At 35.6% G+C, this 21,387-nt stretch overlaps 1 protein-coding gene across 2 annotated transcripts in view; it reads left to right on the forward strand.

The window, feature by feature from the left end:
• LOC106166405 (MORC family CW-type zinc finger protein 3) overlaps positions 1 to 17,274 on the forward strand; it is a 41,572-nt gene extending 24,298 nt beyond the window's left edge. Inside the window, exons 9-17 of one of the 2 annotated variants that reach the window (XM_013544963.2) lie at positions 6,217 to 6,314; positions 6,625 to 6,714; positions 8,674 to 8,808; positions 9,062 to 9,142; positions 9,464 to 9,509; positions 9,824 to 9,916; positions 10,098 to 10,304; positions 12,799 to 12,842; positions 13,092 to 17,274. In XM_013544963.2, the coding sequence (XP_013400417.2) occupies positions 6,217 to 6,314; positions 6,625 to 6,714; positions 8,674 to 8,808; positions 9,062 to 9,142; positions 9,464 to 9,509; positions 9,824 to 9,916; positions 10,098 to 10,304; positions 12,799 to 12,842; positions 13,092 to 13,632 (1,335 nt within the window). In that variant the 3' untranslated portion in view covers positions 13,633 to 17,274. The remainder of the gene's footprint in view (positions 1 to 6,216; positions 6,315 to 6,624; positions 6,715 to 8,673; positions 8,809 to 9,061; positions 9,143 to 9,463; positions 9,510 to 9,823; positions 9,917 to 10,097; positions 10,305 to 12,798; positions 12,843 to 13,091) is intronic. The other variant, XM_013544964.2, reaches the window with a different exon arrangement.
• Positions 17,275 to 21,387: the final 4,113 nt, after the last annotated feature.

The raw sequence follows: 21,387 nt of genomic DNA on the forward strand, positions 1-21,387 counted from the left end.
AATTAGTCCATACGTCAAAATCATGGGACAGAATTTTTTTCTTGTTCCGATTGTTCGACCACATCGTCGACAAGACTCGGTAAATTTTCAAGCCAGTGAAATAGATGCTGCATGCCTCGGCCCTTTGTCAATTGTTGTCCTTTCAATACCTCTCGTCAATGAGGAAGAAACAATTAATTGAAGATCTAATCTGGAAGCATGACGTACCTGTCTTTTCCTTTGTCCCCGATGACAATAATAGTGCTTATAGACATACAAATTTTGCTATTAAGCAGACTTGCCCTCGCTGACTGATTCATCACGCCCGTAACTGGGGAGAGGGGGGGGGGGTTAAAAAAAGGTCTATTCTGGATGAAACCAAGTATCGCGTTTGCTAGCAATAAAAAGTTTGGGAAGAATAAGCAATTTATTTTCAAGTTCGATTGAAATATATATGCAGATGGGGAAACGTTCTTGAAGTCAACACTGCAAGATCTTACATTTACTACAATCGCCCGAAAGATCAGCGGGATCGACTGCCCAGACTTCTTGGCGCCAAATACCACGCGCTGTCAAAATCTGACGAACACGTGTCGCTGTTCACCTACATAGATAACTGATTTGTCAACAATAAAAATGACGTCTTCCTTAAGGGGACTCATAGTAAAAGGACCAAAGTCATAGAAACAAAGCCCTGGGCTTATAAGTTTTTATAAAAAATTCAAACAAACTTCCCAAAAGGCCAATTAAAGACGGGGATTAAGTACAGTGTCCAACGGATGACGCTATAGTGCCAATTTTAGGGGGAAAATGCCGTTTTCGGAATTGGGATTTTCTCTATAACCAAGACAGCTATTCAAGTGATTCAAAAGGCCTCATAAAGCTGGGTGAAAGCACTTCAGCGCGGTACCAGGGAATTGTCTTAAACTATTTACTTTTGATTTTATCATCTTTTACGTTAAATTACCCCATATTTCAATGGGTTATTCACTTCAAAAGACGATAACTTTCAAACAAACAATTTCCTCTTAAACCCCTGACATCATGCTGTAGTCCACATTCCCAACAACAATAGGTGCAACTTTTGTAACGATCGGTTGCTCAGATAGTGAGATATACTTGGCAGCGATTCACTTATCTCGTCAATATAGAAAGCTGTTAAAACAGCCAAAAACGTTCACAGGTTGGTTAACAGGGCTTATTAGTCAAATGCTTAGCTGGAAAATTTACCTGTTATCGGTTATACGATCAGATGGAACCATTGCTTATTGTCATCTAAAGATATTTTGTTTGGGTGCTTTGAAAGGGCAGAAAATCGTGCTTTTGTTACATTTTCCGACCACTCGTTAGGCTTGTAAGCGTGCCGCCATTTTGATTGACAGCTCTGGAGCGGGCCCTAACCTAGTGATGCCCAGTAGGGTGTCAAGGATATGTAGAAGGAAGCGCTAACAAAGGCTATTACGTTTAACCGCAATTAAGAGGTGTGAAGTTGCATTTGAACGTTTCAATGGGTCTCCCTCGGCAATCGAGTAATTTTACCTGAGAGATTCCTTTTCTGTTATCGGAAAAGTGATCAGATAAAACTGGGTGACAGTAGTAGTTCCTAACTGATTATCCTGGTAACTGTGAACTCGGGGGTGGGGGGGGGGGTTAAATTTTTTCAAGAAGTCTTTTTGTGATTTTTATTTTGGGTACATTTTGAACTCTTTCTTCCCGCTTGATCGGTGATTTTGACATTGTTTTTCTCCAAACATCGCAAAATGCAAGTTAACATGCGTTTTTATTTTCATTGTTATTATTTTAAGTATGCTGTCAACCCTTGCTTGGATTTCTCTCGTTTGGCCATTCACATCAATTTTGTGCGTGTCTCTAAAGCTCCTTGATTTCATTTATTGGAGAATAAAATGATATTTTGTCAACATTAGTTTTTACCTTCTAAAAACGGCGTCCAACAATCATTTCCAGTTTCGTAACGTGTCGCAGATACGCTCGCCGATATATATCGCCAAAATTAAGAGCTAGGCTAAAAGTATCGTTTCTAGCTTTTTTATGTACAGACACAGATGCCGTGCAGAAATGCGTTAACACCAGTCGCCGTGCACTTTCAGCGTTAACACCATAAGTGAAAGACAGTTTTACTTTTTGGCTTTATATTTACAGAGCTGACTAATATTCATAAAACGCAGGTCAAGTTCGAAAATCAGCATGATCGGGCCATTATTGTAGAATTTATCCTGTTTTTTCACTTTTTAGCATATATATGCAACACTGTTAACACATTTCAAGGAAAACCGATAGGCCTGTTGTCATGAAACTCACAGGAGTTATCAATCTTACTAAAATGCAGATCAAGTTCGAAAATCGGCATGATAGGGCCACTATTTTAGTAGTTATGCTGTTTTTTTCACTTTTCAGCATATTTGCAACACTGTTAACACATTTCAAGGAAAACCGATAGACCTGTTGTCATGAAACTCACAGGAGTAATCAATCTTACTAAAATGCAGGTCAAGTTCGAAAATCAGCATAATCGGGCCATTATTTTATAAGTTATGCTGTTTTTTCACATTTCCTCAGATTCAATTCTTCGGCATGTTAACAGTCTCATTATTTAACTAATAAGATTAGTAAAAGTGTTTGTTTGACATTTCCTGCATCTTTACAACATTGTTAGTTGATTATGTAAAAATTATGGTAAACTTGTTATCATGTATTGTATAATAGAGTTTCAAAAATGGAAATTAACTCATTGCAGTTTGTCAGATTCATTCATTCACTATGTTCAGAAACTCAGAATGGAGGAAATTGGACATTAAACACTGTTCTATTGATATTTTTCCCATCTCATCAATTTTCTTAGTTGATCATATTTAAATGGCAGTAAATTGTTAATTTTGTTATATGTTAAAAAATTGTTAAAAATGAAAAAAAAACACATTTCAGGACAGTGCTGTCTTGTCTACATTTTGGCATTTTCAAGGTGTGACTTTGAAGTTCCTTGGGCCTGAAGACCTTTGCTAGGTACATTTTCTGAATATCCATGATACTAATATTTTATTATTAAAAATTGATGGTAATTATCCTGTTAAACATTATGTAATATTGCATCAAAATTTGAAGACACCCCTATTTTGGACACTGCTCCCATGATGACCATTTAAGGAAAACCATTTCACTTACTGTTCTCAAACTTACAGGAAGAAACATGGGACTTAAATAAAGCTTCAGTGGGCAATGCAGTCTATTTGGTAAATTTTTTTGGCAGTTAATCAGTTTTTTGTGAAAATTTAATTTTTCACATATTGGCATTTTCAAGGTGTGACTTAAGAATCTCCACCGGCTTGAAGACCCATGCTAGTCACATTTCTGAAAATCCATGATACGGATCTTTTATTAATAAAAACTGATGGTCATTATGCTGTTAAGCATTATGTAATATTGCATTAAAATAGAAGAAAACACAATTTTGGGTGCTGCTGCCATGATGACCATTATGGGAGAACCATGTTACTTATGATTGTCAATCTTTCAAAAAAGAAACAGGACTAAAATGCAGCCTGAGTTAGAAAAGCAGTCTAATTGGCTTCTTTTTCTGGAAGTTATACATTTTAGTGAAATATTCATTTTTATCATGTTGGCATATTCATTGTGGGACTCGAAGCTCCCATGGACATGAAGCCAAATGGTAATCAAATTTTCTACATGTCCATGCTATTTATAGTCAATAATCAAAAATTGGTGATAATTATTCTGTAATTTATTATGTAATGTTACATCAAAATTGACAAAAATCTTTTTGCACTGCTACTACAAACATTATGAAAAGAAAACTGTGTTACTTATTATTATTTTCAACTTACAAATATGATTTGTAGGATTGGCATGCAGTTCAAATAAGGAAGCCAGCTCAAATGGGTTATCATTTATTATTGAATTTAAGCAGTTTTATGTGAATTTTCATTTTTCTCATTCTGGCATTTTCAAAGTGTGAACTTAAACTCCCATGGGCCTGAAGCCTTACGCTTGTTACACATTTCACTTACATTGGTAATACCTGTTGAGCATAATTAAAATTTGATGTTGAATTTGCAGTTAAGCATAATGTACTTTTGCATCAGAATTGACAGTAGCCTGTTTTGTTATTTCCTGCTTTTTGTCTGTACATTTGACAGCTTTGCTGCCTTGTTTTCTTTTAGTAATAAATTTTTCGTACAAATACATTTCTCAATTAATTTAGACGGTTCGATTTATTCTTTTACCCATTTATTAGCTATACATAAAAAAAAAGAAAGACGAATAATATTAAACATTTCATGATGCTTTTATTTGAGCTGTACATGCGCCAATGGCTGTAACTGTCTTTCGACCAACACATCGTTGCCGCCACACACACGAAAAATGCCCGACTTGAAGGCACTTTCTAACAACTGTCCACTGTGCCAAAGCCTGTATCCAGTAGCTACTGTTTCTTCCTCACGATCACTGTCAGAAGACTCGCTCACTCCAGGTAGATTCTCTCTCTCGTCATCCGACTGGACAAATACCGGTCTTCCTCCAACCGCCCATATACTCTCAAAAATTTCTTTTTTTCCTCTGGAAATGGACTTTAAACACGAACTTTTCTCTTCCCCATAGCGTACTCGACTTCTTCACTGCTTAGCTGATGTAAGACTTATGACCCATCACCGCACACGTAATCGGCTTATAACTCATTAACTATGCTCCGCCCCCCTCATGGCAACGGCCCTTAGCAACAGAGTTGTCAGCCTGACTGGGGCGCGTGCCGGTTGAAAAACTCATCAAAAGACACATTTTGCGGTGCAAATTCAAAAAAATTATTACATCCAACGTTAGATACTTTTTTGATTAATAGAAACACACAAAAAACTCAAAAACATGATTTTAAGCGTAGTTAACCCTATTACCCACCTTAACTCCATGGGAGCTTCATAGAGAGTTCCACTGGGTATTTACGTTACCTGTGAGTCACTTTCTATTTCCCCAGATGCATGAAATGTTGATAATATTTAGCGTAATCCACGAGGAACTCCATTCCTGTGACCCCCTCCCCCAAAGTGGGACCGTCTTCATTAACACGTGGTTTGTGCTATGCTGAAGCAGACCAGATAAAACCAGTCTCTCATTTCTGCATGTGCTCAATTCTCACGTCAAATTATAAATGCACCTGTTTTGTGAAAATTATGGCAAGTAAATGCTTTTTTTACGTTCGGGTTGTATCAGTGGGGTTTTCAATATGCACCGTGGTTTGTGCACAGAGAGAGTATATAAGAAAATCGGATGAATGCCAGCAAAATACTGTATGTCTATCGGCACAGGTACGCTCCGTATTTTGCCTTTTCTCAATATGTTTTTATATTACATGCTTTTTAAATAAAATACTTAATAGTAATTTGAAGTTACACTGATTTCCGTTTGAGAACCAGTTGGTATTCTTTGATACGGGTGATTGAATTTTCTTCGAAAGTACGTACGTCTACGCCTCGACGCTGAGCAAGCCTTGCGGGTTGAAAACAACTGATCTCAGACTGGTAAAAAATTTCAATTCGGTTGATTTCAGTTGTCATATTAAAATTCAAATAGGGCGTACGTAGATCACATAACTAGTTTAAGTCCACTAAAGCTACCGGTTTCAAATATAAGTGACCGGCCTTTGTTTACAACACCTGTCTCAGGAGAAATACTCGTCCCACTTGTGAAGCGCATCATGAAAGTGATCGTAGGTGAGGGAAATATATAATTAAAAATTATAATTGTCGTCTTTTTTAATGTTAAGTAATGTTAGCACATATTGTACACAGCAAAATAAGATTTCAGGAACATGCCTGAAACACATGTTAGGCGAAAATTGCGGCTTATCTTGCGTAACACTTCCGGTAAAATGCAATAATTCCGGAAAGATGGACGTTTTGGCAGATGCCCCTAACAATCCGACGATATCAAAGGTTTCCATTTGCTGTATTTTAATCAATTCGACCAAACTGACATTTCCATGAAATTAATTAATCTTGGTCGAATTGTTTGGCATATTACCGTAATAAATAACAGACTAACGTAATGGGAATGTGCAAATTTCCTCCTTACCTTATTTGCCTATTTAACTTTTGGTTACTCTTTGGATTATTGTGGATTAAGGGATCATAGGCAGCTAGTGGTTCTTGCAAATGAATTGTTTGAAGAACAATCTGTAGGGATGTAATTCTTTCTTATTTGTTGTAGAACAACTCATTGGGTGTAGGAGTTGTTGGTGTTGCTGAGGTAGATTTCTTGGAACCTATACACAATAAGCAAGATTTCAATAAAACGGACAGATACAAGTAAGTAGTTTAATGCTACATAAGCTCCTGTGGATTTTAATAATCATTTTAAATTACCTTAGTTCTTTAAGGTGTTGACCAGCAATAAAAATCTGAATAGATGTAGTGGAAAAGGCAAGAAGAAAAATGATATAATGGTGCATTTGTGTAAAAATACAAATTTTAATGTAATGTATGTAAAGAAGACAAAATGTAAGGATGTACAAATATTGAAGGTTTGTAACTATTGATTTTATATTAATGTGCAATTATTTCTTATAGGAATTGTGTTTGATATTGGAAATCATCACTTAAACAATTATTATTTTAGTGCTTGTATCAGTGCACTTGGTCGGAAGTTGGATGACTACTGGAATGAGAAAATGCCAGCAGATGGGAACAACACTACTGTCAACAGATGGTAAAAAGATGGATATTACTGCCATTTTTTTTCATTGGACAGATTTGCTTTAATTAGTACCGCCAGCATGTACGCTGGTGGTACTCATGGTTTTAGTCCCGACCCGTCTCGTACGGCTCCACCGGCTCCGCAGGGCGTCGTGGGATACAAGTCATCATTACTGCTTCTCCTCCTAGACTGCAAGGACCTGTGTCCCCATCTCTTGGATTTAGATCACATATAATCTCAACTTGAACCACCTATATTTTTGTCTCAGTCTGTGCATTGGCCTGGGCGTGACGCTGGTTGAAACGCACCCTTGTCAAAATTTTTGAAAATTCAATGCTAAATATCTCCCAAACCGAAGGAATTATGAGAAAAATTACTACAGAAGTTCTGACCAAAAGTCATACGTGGAGATTCCAATTATGCCCTTGGGTTTGACTTTCGACCTTTATTTCAAGGTCAAATGGGCAAAAATTTTCTAAAAATGGGAATTTTTTAACGAAAAAAAAAACTATTTCTGCCGATTTTCAGAAACCACACAGATCTAACATGTAATATCATGGGCAGGTGTTACCCTTAGGGTCATCTTTCATCTTCATGACTTTGGGGTCAATTGGTGCATTTTCACTCGAGTAGCGGCCATTAGATCCCAAAATTGAAAACTCTCTCTAATTCTGGAACTGTTATTGCTAGAGACCTCCTATTTTTTGCATTTTGTAGAGCTTGTCAAGCCCAACACTGCGGGTGGTGTCCATTTTTTGTTTTTAATACCGCTTAGGCGTTGCACTACATCAAAAAGTTCAACATCCGATATTCAGTAGTGAAAATAAAATGTGAAATACTCCAAAATTAACTGAGATACGCCCTAAGTTACTATGGAACTTAGTTAGCAATCTAACTGTGACCTTGAAATTGACCTTTGACCTAATTTTTACCATGAACTGAACTTTGCAAATTATCTTTCCCTTATATCTCGAAAACTGGCAGAGATACACCCAAAGTTACTGTTGAACTTGAATAGGAAGTCGTATACTGGCAATCTAACTGTGACCCTGATATGACCTTTGACCTAATTTTCACCATAAATTTTGCAAATTTTTCTATCCCTTTTATCTCAAAAACTGGCAGATCGAGATACTGTACACCCAAAGTTACTGTTGAACTAGACTAGGAAGTCATATATTGGCAATCTGTGACCTTTAAATTGACCTTTGACCTACTTTTTATTATGAACTGCCTTTTGCATGTTTTCTGGCCTTTATATCTCCAAAATAGGCAGAGAAATGCCCATGGTTACTATTGAACTTGAATGGGAAGTCATATACTGTGACCCTTTGACCTCCTTTTTCACCATGAATTGCACTTTGCATATTTTCTAGCCCCTCATGTATTCAAAACTAGCAGAGATATACCCAGTGTTGCCCCTTGGTTTTCTCTTTTGTCAGCATATATGAAACAACGATAACACATTTCAAGGATAACCAATAGGCCTATTGTCTAGAAAATCACAAGAGAGAACAATGTTAGAAAAATACTGGTCAGTTCGAAAATCTGCATGATTGTACCATTTTAGTCATGTATTTTTTTTTTTTTTTTGCATGTGAGACATCTTCTTGATTGCATTTTTTGGAGCTTGTCAAGCACGAGACTGGTGATGGTGTCCCTTTTTTGGGTTTTCCATACGAATGCGCTTACCCCAGCTGGTGGTACAATATCTGGGGGGCAGTATCGCCTCTCTGATCCTCTAGTTTTGTTCATGAATTAGCGTGGTTGGGTCCAACTACAGGCCAAAATTACAACTAGGAAAGTCTGGCAGACCAAGAATTATGTATGAAAAGTGAACATGTTAGGACAATTAGGTGTAACATATTTTCTCTTAATAGATTTTCAAATAGATATGAAGGAAATTTTAATAAAACTTCTGTTGTTTGAAATGAAATGTAGCCTATTGCTTGATTTGTATTTATTCCTCAGTCAAAAACCAGATTGGACATGGGTTCAATGTGACAATCCTAAATGTTTGAAGTGGAGACGGTTACCAGATGGCGCTGATGACAGTAATCTGCCAGACAAGTGGTACTGCTACCTTAACCCAGACCCAACACACAAGTCAGTATTTCATAATAACAGAATAGCAAACAAGTGTCATAAAATGTGATATGCCTGATTTCAGCTTGATTTCGCAATGTAAGTGCTGCTGCAGAAGCATTTCTAGAAAATGTTAGTCAGTGTAGAACTTAATGAGCCTAATTTTTGTTATGCATGAAATGTTATTATGCCAGGAACTGGGAACATGCTGGTATAACAGTAAGGTGCATAGTCATATCAAAGACTTAACATATATCTGTATATTTTATTTAAGTCGCTGTGACATTGAAGAAGAACCCGAGGATGAGGATGATGTTTTGAGGGCTTCCTATGCAAAGACCTATAAGAAACAACAGTATGATTATGTTAATACCTTACATTAAATATCTTATCACTGGAAAAAGTATCAGTGATATATTTTAATTGCAAATCATTGGATACTCTTTTCTTCTATGAAAAGATTGATTTCACTTTCTTCTTTGAGAGTGTGTATTGTAAACAGCATGGAGAATCAGTTTGGAAGATTACTGAATAAATAATGTTGGTATATTTAAGATCAGGCCCTGTGAATTCAGTGCCACATGCCTTCAGTATCAGAAACTAAAATCTAAGTTGATGTTATTTGACAGGAATTGAGTTCATGTCTAACAATCAAATGTAAATTTTTATTTTTCAGAAAATTAAAGATACATTCATATCAACCACCACAGCATGTTCAGCAGGTAGACATTTTTCCTCACAGTTTTGAGTGTTGCATATGGCAAATATCTCAGATATGCATTAGTTTATTCACAAATAAAGATAACGAGTTGAACTTGTGCCTAAAAATGCGTAGTTTGACTGATTACTAGGAAAGCCTCATGAACAAAACTAAATAAACGTGGTGTATAAAGAGGTGTCTATGTTCAACATGTGCAGATTTATATGTGCTTTTCGAATGTTGAAATTATGACAAATATTGATATCTTGAAGTATGTAGGAAAGTGAATATGCATATACATATACATGAATGAAATGAATTAACTTTTTTCTGCAGATACGAGAATTACAAAGTAGGGAAAGATTGCTGCAGATGAGAGAACATCAACTGCAGACACTGCAGTCTCAGATCTTACTTAGGAACAATGAGGTATAATAACACTGAAATGGTATACAAGTTGAGTTTCATTTATCAATGTTATGCAGAAAAATAATTTAAGACGACAAAACATTATGGAAACCACATGCATGTCCAGATGTTTTTAAATGAAAATGCTTTTATTTATATGTAAATATCAATTCAATATTTGAATGTTGACTAATACATCTAGGTATCTAGCTCTCAGGATAAGGAGCCTAAGCCATCCATTAAAGAGCTAGAGAGGGCTAAACGTCAGCTCATGGAAGCTAAGCGGAGAGAGGAAGAACAGGAAGAAGTTATCATGAAATTAATGAGGCAGAATAAGGAGGTTGAAATGAAGCAGAAGAAGCTGATGCAAGAAGCTCGGCAGTTGAAAATTTTGACAAGTCAAAGTGAGGTAGGAAAGCTCCATATTGTGATGGATTTTGAATCAAGTTTTGTTTGATGATTTTGTTATAATGCATTTATAAAGGTGTCCATGATATTAGGGTGATTTAAATATACCAATCCATACTAAGGTGAATAGATTGTGAAGTTTCAGTGAAATATTTATTGTTCAGATGTGTCACTTTCTTTTCCAAGTCTTGTGTATCAGATATAGTTATAAGTTACCAATGTGTTATCAAAAAATCCAAAGGACACCTTTATTCCATTGTGGTATTTATTGTACCACCAGCGTAGGCGCTGGCGGTACCCATGGTTTTAGTCCCGACCCGTATGTTCCGCCGGCTCCTGCGACTCCGCCGGCTCCTGCGGCTCCGCCGCCAAGTCACCGTTACCGCTTCTCCTCCTAGACGGTAAGGGCCCCTGTACCCATCTCTTGGATTTAGGTCACCTATAATCTCAACTCGTTCCACGTAAAATTTGGGCTTTGTCGGTATTGGGGTCTAGGTGTGGCACTCATTGCAATGCACCCTTGTCTAAAAATAGCAAAATTAAATGCTAATTATCTACCCTACGGAAGGAGTTATGGGAAAAATTTGTAGAGATAGCTTTCCAAAAGTCATATGTGTAGATTTCAAATATGCCCTTGGATTTGACCTTTGACCTTTATTTCAAGGTCAAACGGGCCAAAATTTTCAAAAAAATGAAATTTTTTACGAAAAAAATTTTTTTTTGCCCTGTTTTTCAGACACCACACAGACTTAACCAATAATATTATTGGAAAGTGTTACCCTTTGGGTCATCTTTCATCTCCGTGAATTTGGGGTCAATCGGTGCATTTTCACGGGAGTAGCGGCCATAAAGTACCGAAACTGAAAACTGTCTCTAATTCGGGAACCGTTAATGCTAGAGACCCATTCTTTTTTGCATTTTGTAGAGCATGTAAAGCCCAACACTGAAGGTGGTCTCCGTTTTTTTGTATTCCATATGGTTTTCAAGTTACGCTGTATCAAAAAGTACATATTGGTGGTGAAAGCAAAATGTGCAGTACGGTAATGGATAATAAATTTTGAACTCTGGAAAAATAATACATAAGGCTTGGCAAAGCAGACAACTTGTGGTCAAAAATGACATTATTTCATCAAATTTGAACTTCTGGAACTTCAGAGCACCTCCTATTTTAAGAATTTTGACCAAAATGATGTTTTCTTTATTTTAATTAATCTTTTTTGTAGGAAATTTATGGCACATTATGGTAACTCCAAAATTATAACATTTAGTCCCTTATATCTCCAAAACTGGCAGAGATAGGTCCATAGTTACTGTTGAACTTGAATAGGAAGTCATATAGTGGCAATCTTACTGTGACCTTGAAATTGACCTTTGACCTACTTTTCACCATGAACTGAACATTGCAAATTTTGCTTCCCTTTTATCTCCAAAACTGGCAGAGATAGGTCCATAGTTACTGTTGAACTTGAATAGGAAGTCATATACTGGCAATCTAAATATGACCTTAAAATTGACCTTTGACCTACTTTTCACCATGAACTGAACTTTGCAAATTTTGCTTCCCTTTTATCTCCAAAACTGGCACAGATTGGTCCATGGTTACTGTTGAACTTGAATAGGAAGTCATATACTGGCAATCTAAATATGACCTTAAAATTGACCTTTGACCTACTTTTCACCATGAACTGAACATTGCAAATTTTGCTTCCCTTTTATCTCCAAAACTGGCACAGATTGGTCCATGGTTACTGTTGAACTTGAATAGGAAGTCATATACTGGCAATCCAAGTGTGACCTTGAAATTGACCTTTGACCCACTTTCCACCATGAACTGAACTTTGCAAATTTTGCTTCCCTTTTATCTCCAAAACTGGCAGAGATAGGTCCATAGTTACTATTGAAATTGAATGGGAAGTCATATAATGGCAATCTAAATGTGACCTTAAAATTGACCTTTGACCTACTTTTCACTATGAACTGAACTTTGCAAATTTTGCTTCCCTTTTATCTCCAAAACTGGCAGAGATAGGTCCATAGTTTCTATTGAACTTGAATAGGAAGTCATATACTGGCAATCTAAATGTGACCTTGAAATTTACCTTTGACCTACTTATTATCATGAACTAAACTCTGCAAATTTCTTTCTCTTTTATCTCCAAACCTGGCAGAGATAGGTCCATAGTTACTATTGAACTTGAATAGGAAGTCATATACTGGCAATTTACTGTGACCTTGAAAATGACCTTTCACCTACCTTACGATGAACTTAAATTTGATTGTACCATTTTTAGTTTCATATATTTTTTGCATATATTGAAAATTCTTGTTGATTGCATGTTTACAGCTTGTCAAGCACAAGACTGGTGGCTGTGTCCCTTATTTTGTGTATGTGGGGGTCTATACGAATGCGCTTGCTCCAGCTGGTGGTACAATATTCGGAGGTGGTATCGCCTCTCTGATCCTCTAGTTTAGATCTGTTTTTAATTGTGTTCCAGGCATTACTTGCCAGCACCAGTGACCAACCCAGTGTATCCTCTAGGTAATGCTGGCAGGCAACAAGTGAAGCCTACAGAACATTGTTATGTTACTGTTTCTTTCAAGTGATAATGCTAATTAGACCGTCAGTAAAGTATATTTGTGGTAAAACTGAAATATTGATTTCATAACTGAAGCTGACAGATTGTCTTTCCTGGCAGAACTTTGAAATTTTTTTTGGCAAAACTTTGATTTTTTTGAGTGAGGCATATGATAATTATGAAATTAACAATCTGAATTTAACTTTTTTTAGCTCACAAAACAACAGAAAACCCAGATTAAGTGGTAATGTAACAGTTGAAGATATTGGAGATGATTATATTGTTACAAGGAATGAGTCAAGTGATGAAGAAATAACAGATGGTGTAAACATTACTTCCAAAGCACCTGCTAGAAGACCCAGTAAAAGGAAACGTCATGAAGGTGAAGATTCTGATGTCATTATTATAACTTCTGATGATGAAGATGATTTACCAGTTTCCAAGATTTCTCAAATAAAACGGGAACCTCAAGATGTTAAGCCATGTTTAGAGGAGCTAAATAATCAAACAGGTGTTACTACAACATATGCTAGCTCAAATGGTGCACAAAATCCAACTGAATTGGGATCAGGTTATCTGGAAGAAAATGAAAATTTAAAACGGGATTTACATAACCTTAGAAGGAATGTTGCAGAGTTGCTCAATTTCTTAAGCGCAGATGTAAAGATAGACTCAGATAACCTGCATCAAGTGGATGCTATTGTTGATGATCTGAATAAACAAAATCGCATGGGGCAAGTGGAGGAAGTTTGACTTTATTTTAATCAGCTGATACCGACTAGTCAGTTCCTGTCACTGAAATCATCACCATGCAGTTACTTGTCATCAAGTTAATTTGGTCAAAGAGTCACTTATTTCTTCAGACTTGCAGTACTAACCAGGACTAAAATACTATTTACTTGGAAAATGAACCTAGTAGGAGCATTTTTTGAAAAAACATCTTATTTTAGCTTGCATTTTGCTATATTACTACCAGGATATGTAGAAAATGGATAACTTTTTTTTTATTTCAAATTAAGCAAGTCATGTTTGAAAATGGTCCTTATTTTGAAAATTTATCCTTTTCTTTTGACTTGAACATGTGGGTACATACGAAAATCTTGCACAGGCTCTATCCAAAACTATGTTGGTTTTTATCAATACAGTTCTGTTGAAGTTACAGAACTGCAGTTGTGCCAAAATAAGCTGCAATTAGTTAGCAGCATTGTATTTTTTTTAAATTAAAATTTTGTACTTATAGTAAATGAATGCCTTTGCTCCTATTTTGGTGCTTATTTAGTATTTTTCAGTTATATTTCTTTTCAGTTATAGGTATGTATATATGAGCAGCTGTTCGTATACACTATTTCAGCAATGTTATTGAAAGTATAAACATTTAGTTTAAAGTACCTATAATAGCTCAGTGAGATGCATCTATAGGGTCTTTTGACTGATTAAAAAGACTGCTCATTTATCTGTTTAATACAATATAAAACCATGAATTCATAAAATATTTCTAGTACGGACCTACCATTTGGCCAAGAATTGATGGCAACACAAGTTAAAAAGTTGTATGTCAAAGAATGTGTATACCTGAATCTGTGCTAAAACTAACTTTACTCCAACATGAACCAATTTGTATTTCAATATTTATTTGTGAGAAATACTAGCAAATATCTCAGGGTTACAAGAAAACACTTTCAGTGTGTTGTATCATTTTTTGCTAGTTGCAAAAAATGCATGTTTTTTGTTTTGAGGGGAAAGCACTCATGCATGTAGTTGATTTTCTGCTCTGGTGAGAATTGTGTCATCCTCTTGCTTTTAGAAGCCTTTGTTAGATTGTTATAAGTTGCAGGGATGCAAACCATACATGTTTTTCATGCAATATCAGTTGCTGATTTCTTAAATAGAAGAAAAAAATGTATCTCTGAAAGCAATAACTTATGGCTTAAATCTGTGCATTGTGACCAGACTGATTTATATTCATTGTGAATGACACAGTAGGAAAACTAGGGCTACAAAAGACAAATGTTTACTGCTGTACTTTTGACTTCTTGAAAACTTAGATGTATAGTACCATTCTTACATCTAGTGTGGAAGAAAATGAGAAAGATGGAAGCTGGATGTTAAAATCATGGACTAAAAAAGGTTCACACTCTTACATATTGCACTATGGAGTCTAAGACTATTTAGTACCACCAGCATGTACGCTGGCGGTACTCATGGTTTTAGTCCCGACCCGTCTCGTCCGCGCCGCCGGCTCCGCGTACTGGCGCCGGATACAAGTCACCGTTACCGCTTCTCCTCCTAGACCGCAAGGACCCCTGTCCCCATCTCTTGGATTTAGGTCACATATAACCTCAACTTGAACCCCCAGGTTTTTTTGTCTCAGTCCGTGCATTGACCTGGGCGTGACGCTCGTTGAAATGCACCCTTGTCAAAATTTTTGAAAATTCAATGCCAATTATCTACCCTACTAAAGGAATTATGGGAAAATTTTCTACAGACGGCTGACCGAAAGTCATATGTGGAGATTTCAAATATGCCCTTGGATTTGATCTTTGACCTTTGCTTCAAGGTCAAATGGGCCAAAATTTTCAAAAAAACGAAATTTTTTTAAGAAAAAAAAATTTATTTGGGCTGATATTCAGAAACTACACAGACGTAACCAATAATATTATTGGAAAGTGTTACCCTTCGGGTCATCTTTCATCTCCGTGAATTTGGGGTCAATCAGTGCATTTTCACGGGAGTAGCGGCCATAAGATACCGAAACTGAAAACTGTCTCTAATTCGGGAACCGTTAATGCTAGAGACCCGTTCTTTTTTGCATTTTGTAGAGCATGTAAAGCCCAACACTGGAAGTGGTCTCCGTTTTTTTGTATTCCATACGGTTTTCGTGTTATGCTGTATTAAAAAGTACATTGTGGTGGTGAAAGCAAAATGTGCAGTATGGTAATGGATTTTAAATTTTGAACCCCAGGAAAATAAAACATAAGGCTTGGCAAGGCAGACAACTTCTGGTAAAAAATGATATTATTTCATGAAATTTGAACATCTGGAACTTCTGACAACCTCCCGTTTCAAGAATTTCAACCAAAATGACCATTTCTTTTTAATAATTTTTTTCTGTAGGAAATTTATGGCACATTATTGTAACTCCAGAATTGTAACATTTAGTCCCTTATATCTCCAAAACTGGCAGAGATAGGTCAATAGTTACTATTAAAGTTGAATAGGAAGTCATATATTGGCAATCTAAGTGTGACCTTGAAATTGACCTTTGACCTACTTTTCATCCTTATTTGAACTTTGCAAATTTTGGTTCCCTTTTATCTCCAAAACTGGCAGCGATATGCCCATAGTTGCTATTGAATTTGAATAGAAAGTCATTAGAGGCAATTTACTGTGACCTTAAAATTGACCTTTGACCTACTTCTCACCATGAACTGAACTTTGCAAATTTTTGTTCCCTTTTATCTCCAAAACTGGCAGAGATAGGTCAATAGTTACTATTGAAGTTGAATAGGAAGTCATATACTAGCAATCTAAGTGTGACCTTGAAATTGACCTTTGACGTACTTTACACCTTAAACTGAAATTTGCAACTTTTTTAATGCTTATACTTTCAAAACTGGCAAAGATATGCCCATAGTTACTATTGAATTTGAATAGAAAGTCATTAGAGGCAATTTACTGTGACCTTAAAATTGACCTTTGACCTACTTTTCACCATGAACTGAACTATGCAAATTTTTGTTCCCTTTTATCTTCAAAACTGGCAGAGAAAGGTCTACAGTTACTATTGAACTTGAATAGGAAGTCATATGCTGACAATCTAAGTGTGACCTTGAAATTGACCTTTGACCTAATTTTCATCCTGATTTGAACTTTGCAAATTTTTTTTCCCCTTTTATCTCCAAAACTGGCAGAGATAGGTCCAAAGTTACTATTGAACATGAATAGGAAGTCATGTACTGGCAATCTAAATGTGACCTTAAAATTGACCTTTGACCTACTTTTTATGATGAACTGAATTTTGCTTGTACCATTTTTGGTTATATATATATATATATATATATATATATATATATATATATAACCATATATATATATAACCATAATTTTTTTTTTTTTTTTTTGCATATTTTGAGAATTCTTGTTGATTGCATTTTATAGAGCTTGTCAAGCATAAGACTGGTGGTGGTGTCTCTTTTTTTTTTTGGGGGGGGGGGGTCTAAATGAATGCGCTTGCTCCAGCTGGTGTTACTATATCCGGAGGCGGTATCGCCTCTCTGATCCTCTAGTTTTTTTTGTGTTCATTGTTTTTGAGCCTTATTTTTACTTTTTTGTTTTTCTTAACCAAAACAGAGAAACCAAATTGGACCCTGAACATTAAATTTATATTACCCATAAGTAAGATTATAACTTCATTTTCTTACTTCAGCAAAATACATTTAGTAATAATTTTCTGCTAAACATAAATAGACTTTTACTTTTATATGCTTTAAAAAAAGAACTGCATATATATGTGGTAAAATATAAACAACTATATATTCTATAAAAGGAATGAGTAAAAAAAAACAGCTGTTGTCAATATATTTTTATTAAGCATAAAAACAAATCTAATTTCACTTTTGCCAACAACTTGTCCACAGTTACAATCTGAGTTACCTTTAGCACCAGCAAATACGATGAAAATTCCAAAAATGTAAAAACAGGCCTTTTGGAGACAAAAGCATGTATCTGGCATGAAGACCTTAGAAATTTGAATTTGATACAAAGAATGAAGTAATTTTTCTTCAGTCAACAGCTTAATATTAAATAGTTTTTTTGCCTCCAATAATTCGATGTCTAGCAGAACATCTTCATCAGGGAATGAGGCTATCCAGGTGAATAGCCTCTATTCAAGAAATGTACTTGTCCCCCCCCCCCCCTCCCACACACACACACACACCTATTGAAAAGGGAGCCAGAGGTCAGGGAGGATTGCACCATCATTTCTGTTAACACAGTTGATGAAATTTGTTTCTGAATTTGGTAAAAGAATTAAAATATAGATCACAGTGAACAAAATGTGACCCTCCCTTTCCCCCAAACAAATTTCCCAAGGCTGACCAAATTTTCTTTTATCTATTTTGCCCAAGTTAAATTGATGTGATACAGTTCAATTATATTAGTTACATTTAGTGCCTCGTTCTTATTTGCTTTATATGAAATATAAAAATATTTAAAAATATTTTGTTGGATTGTTAATTGCAGATGGTTGGCAATGAAATCATAATTATTATATTTATATTTTTATAATAATTATTATATAATGGAAAAGTTGAATTTAAGTTTAATTTGTTACTTAATAAGTAAATTTGAATGTAAATTTAAATTGATAATCGAAGATAGCGCAAAAATTAATTTAATATTCCAATTATTCACAAGCCTTCCATTTTGATGGGCAATTATTGTGGATAAGCCCCCCCCCCCCAAAAAAAAAAATAATAATAATAAAATAATAATAATAATAATAATAATTACTTGGTTCTCAGACCAATTTTTTCCACAAAAAAAAGATGGAGTAGTGCTTTTTTTTCCTTAAGTTCAGAAACAGGTCAGCGAGGGTTTTTTTTTTTTTTTTTTAACGATAACATCACAAGTCTCCATTTTGTTCCTGCTCATCATAGCGGACACACTGCAATCCCTCAGTTTTTCTAGAAACATCTATTGCGTACCCACAGGAATGGATCCATTTTTATCCCATTATTTTTTAACTCCATGATGGTACCGAAAAACCACCAAAGATACTCCACGGTAAAGCCTCGGTCACAACTGGACGCACGAATTTTAGGATCGTACGTCCCCTACGAATTTTGGGTGCAGCGGAGGCCGTGGAGTTCGTAGAGGAAAAAGAAAGGTTTGAATGGAAAGGCGCAAGTCTGCCTTGCGAGACGCAGGGGCCACGTAAGAGGGCCGCTATTTGCAGGCCGTGGAAATTGTACTCATTCATTGGGTTTGTTTTGCGGCCTGCGTACGTGGCACGCACTCACCACTTATGAAGAAAATGCAACGCACGCCGAAAGTACTTCCCTTTTGCATCTATTTTGCTTCACACTTGCCTCACACGTTTGTGATGACGTACATTGTAGTTAGCGGCGTACGTCAATTTTGCCTCCTGTTCTCCCTTTCTTTCCTTTTCCTCCTCCTTTCTTTTCTGCTCTCAAATTTTCTTTCTCTTGCCTTTTGAAGGCATATTAAAGATGAATATATTGAGCAAACTTTGAAATTCCTGAAAATTATTGTACACGTTGAACAATAATCAGGTGTGGGGATGATGCATGTGCGACGCATTCCCGGTGTACCATGAAAATCTGACTCCCCTAAAATGTGACTCCCAGTCAGATTTTCATTATGAAAATGTGACTCCCCAGTCAGATTTTCATAATGAAAATGCGACTCCCCCTATGAAATTTTGACTCCCCCCCCCAAAAGAAAAAAAAAACATTCATTAATCTCTTTTTATTTGAGTATATGACTGTGATCTTGTAGTATGTAAAAAGGAGGATACATTGGCACTTTTTGTAGTTTGCAGGTGAACATTTTCATGAAAAAATAAGAAAATTAAAAATGTGCAATGAAAATCTGACTCCCCCATGAAAATTTGACTCCCCCTCCACAAAACTTTTTCATTCAGCTTTGGGGAAAATAATGGGAAAAACAACAGCAAGTGTTTAGTTTGGTGTGCTATATATGAAAAATTAAATAAAAAGGCAATTGGGCCAATTTCTTGAGTTAAAAATGTAGCGTTTTGACATGGGAGTGCAAAACCTACAGGAAGTAAGATGGATACTTCTTTAAAAAAGATTCACCAAAATTTTCACCATCAAACTTTCAAATAATAACAAAATATACATCTCTACGCAAACTATGTGGAAAACAATGGTATGTTTACTGAATATAAAATAGGTCCTTATCTTCATGGGAGTCCAAATCTCATGGGTATAAAAATGAAGATTTTCATGATTTCTTTTTCATTCTTTCACTCACTATTTTATCATCAAACTTTTAAATATTTCCAATATATTTTTCATAAAGTATTCTTATAGGAAAGGTGTTGAAATGATCATCAAATATAAAATAGATAGTTTTTTCATTGGGGAGTCAATGGGTGATAAAATGCACATTTTTAATTTTCTTATTTTTCATTTTTTTTTTTTTTTTTTTTTTTTTTGCTTTTTCACCCAATATTTTACCATCAAACTTTTAAATATTTCCAATATAATCTTTGTATAGTAAAAGTTCAGGAAAGGTGTTGAAATGATCATCAAATATTAAATAGATAGCTTTTTCATAGGGGAGACAATGGGCGGTTAAGTGCACATTTTAATTTTCTTATTTTTTCATGAAAATTTTCACCTGCAAACTACAAAAAAGTGCCAATGTATCCTCCATTTTACATACTACAAGATCACAGTCATATACTCAAAATAAAATAAGATTTATGAAGTTTTGTGGAGGAGGAGTCAAATTTTCGTGGGGGAGTCAGATTTTCATTATGTGCACATTTTTAATTTTCTTATTTTTTCATGAAAAATTTCACCTGCAAACTACAAAAAAGTGCCAATGTATCCTCCATTTTACATACTACAAGATCACAGTCATATACTCAAAATAAAATAAGATTTATGAAGTTTTGTGGAGGGGGAGTCAAATTTTCATGGTGGAGTCAGATTTTCATTATGTGCACATTTTTAATTTTCTTATTTTTTCATGAAAATTTTCACCTGCAAACTACAAAAAAGTGCCAATGTATCCTCCATTTTACATACTACAAGATCACAGTCATATACTCAAAATAAAATAAGATTTATGAAGTTTTGTGGAGGGGGAGTCAAATTTTCATGGGGGGAGTCAGATTTTCATTATGAAAATCTGACTGGGGGAGTCAGATTTTCATGTCACACCCGGTTTAATTTCGACTTTGTTCGTTAGCTGTGAGAGCGTGCGCCATACTCAACACTGAAAAGGTACTTGCTCTTTCATTGTTTGCGACGTGCGTCTTGGACCACACACGTCTCACTTGCGAACTCCTTGTGAACTCCTTTCTAGGTGAGCAAGTCATGCTTGCGGCCTAGCTGTTGGCAGATTATTCGTAGAATCTTTTGGACATGTCCAATATTCTCCGTACGTGCTTACGTGCTGTCGGCAAACTCGAAATTTCGTAAGGACTTGCGTGGGACGTGAGATGAGAGAAGTCCAACAAAACTGAAAAAAAAAAAAAAAAAAAGAAAGAAAAAAAAAAAAAAACCCTGAGTGGGAGGTGGATGAATAAAATCAGTCTAAAAAAGCTCACCTTCTTTTTTATTTAAATTCTCAAATTTGTTATTACTAATTTCTTCTTTACATCAATATCACACTGGTATATGACAGCACTGCTAATTTATCAAATCCCAGCACTAAATTTTGAACTATAAAGAACATAGGTGATGGTAGAGTCATTAAATGAAACGTCTTACAAAATTTCAGGTTTTATTTTGG

Source organism: Lingula anatina, chromosome 1, assembly GCF_051362555.1.
Source record: "Lingula anatina isolate TDL-2025a chromosome 1, LinAna3.0, whole genome shotgun sequence".
NCBI classification, from domain to species: domain Eukaryota; kingdom Metazoa; phylum Brachiopoda; class Lingulata; order Lingulida; family Lingulidae; genus Lingula; species Lingula anatina.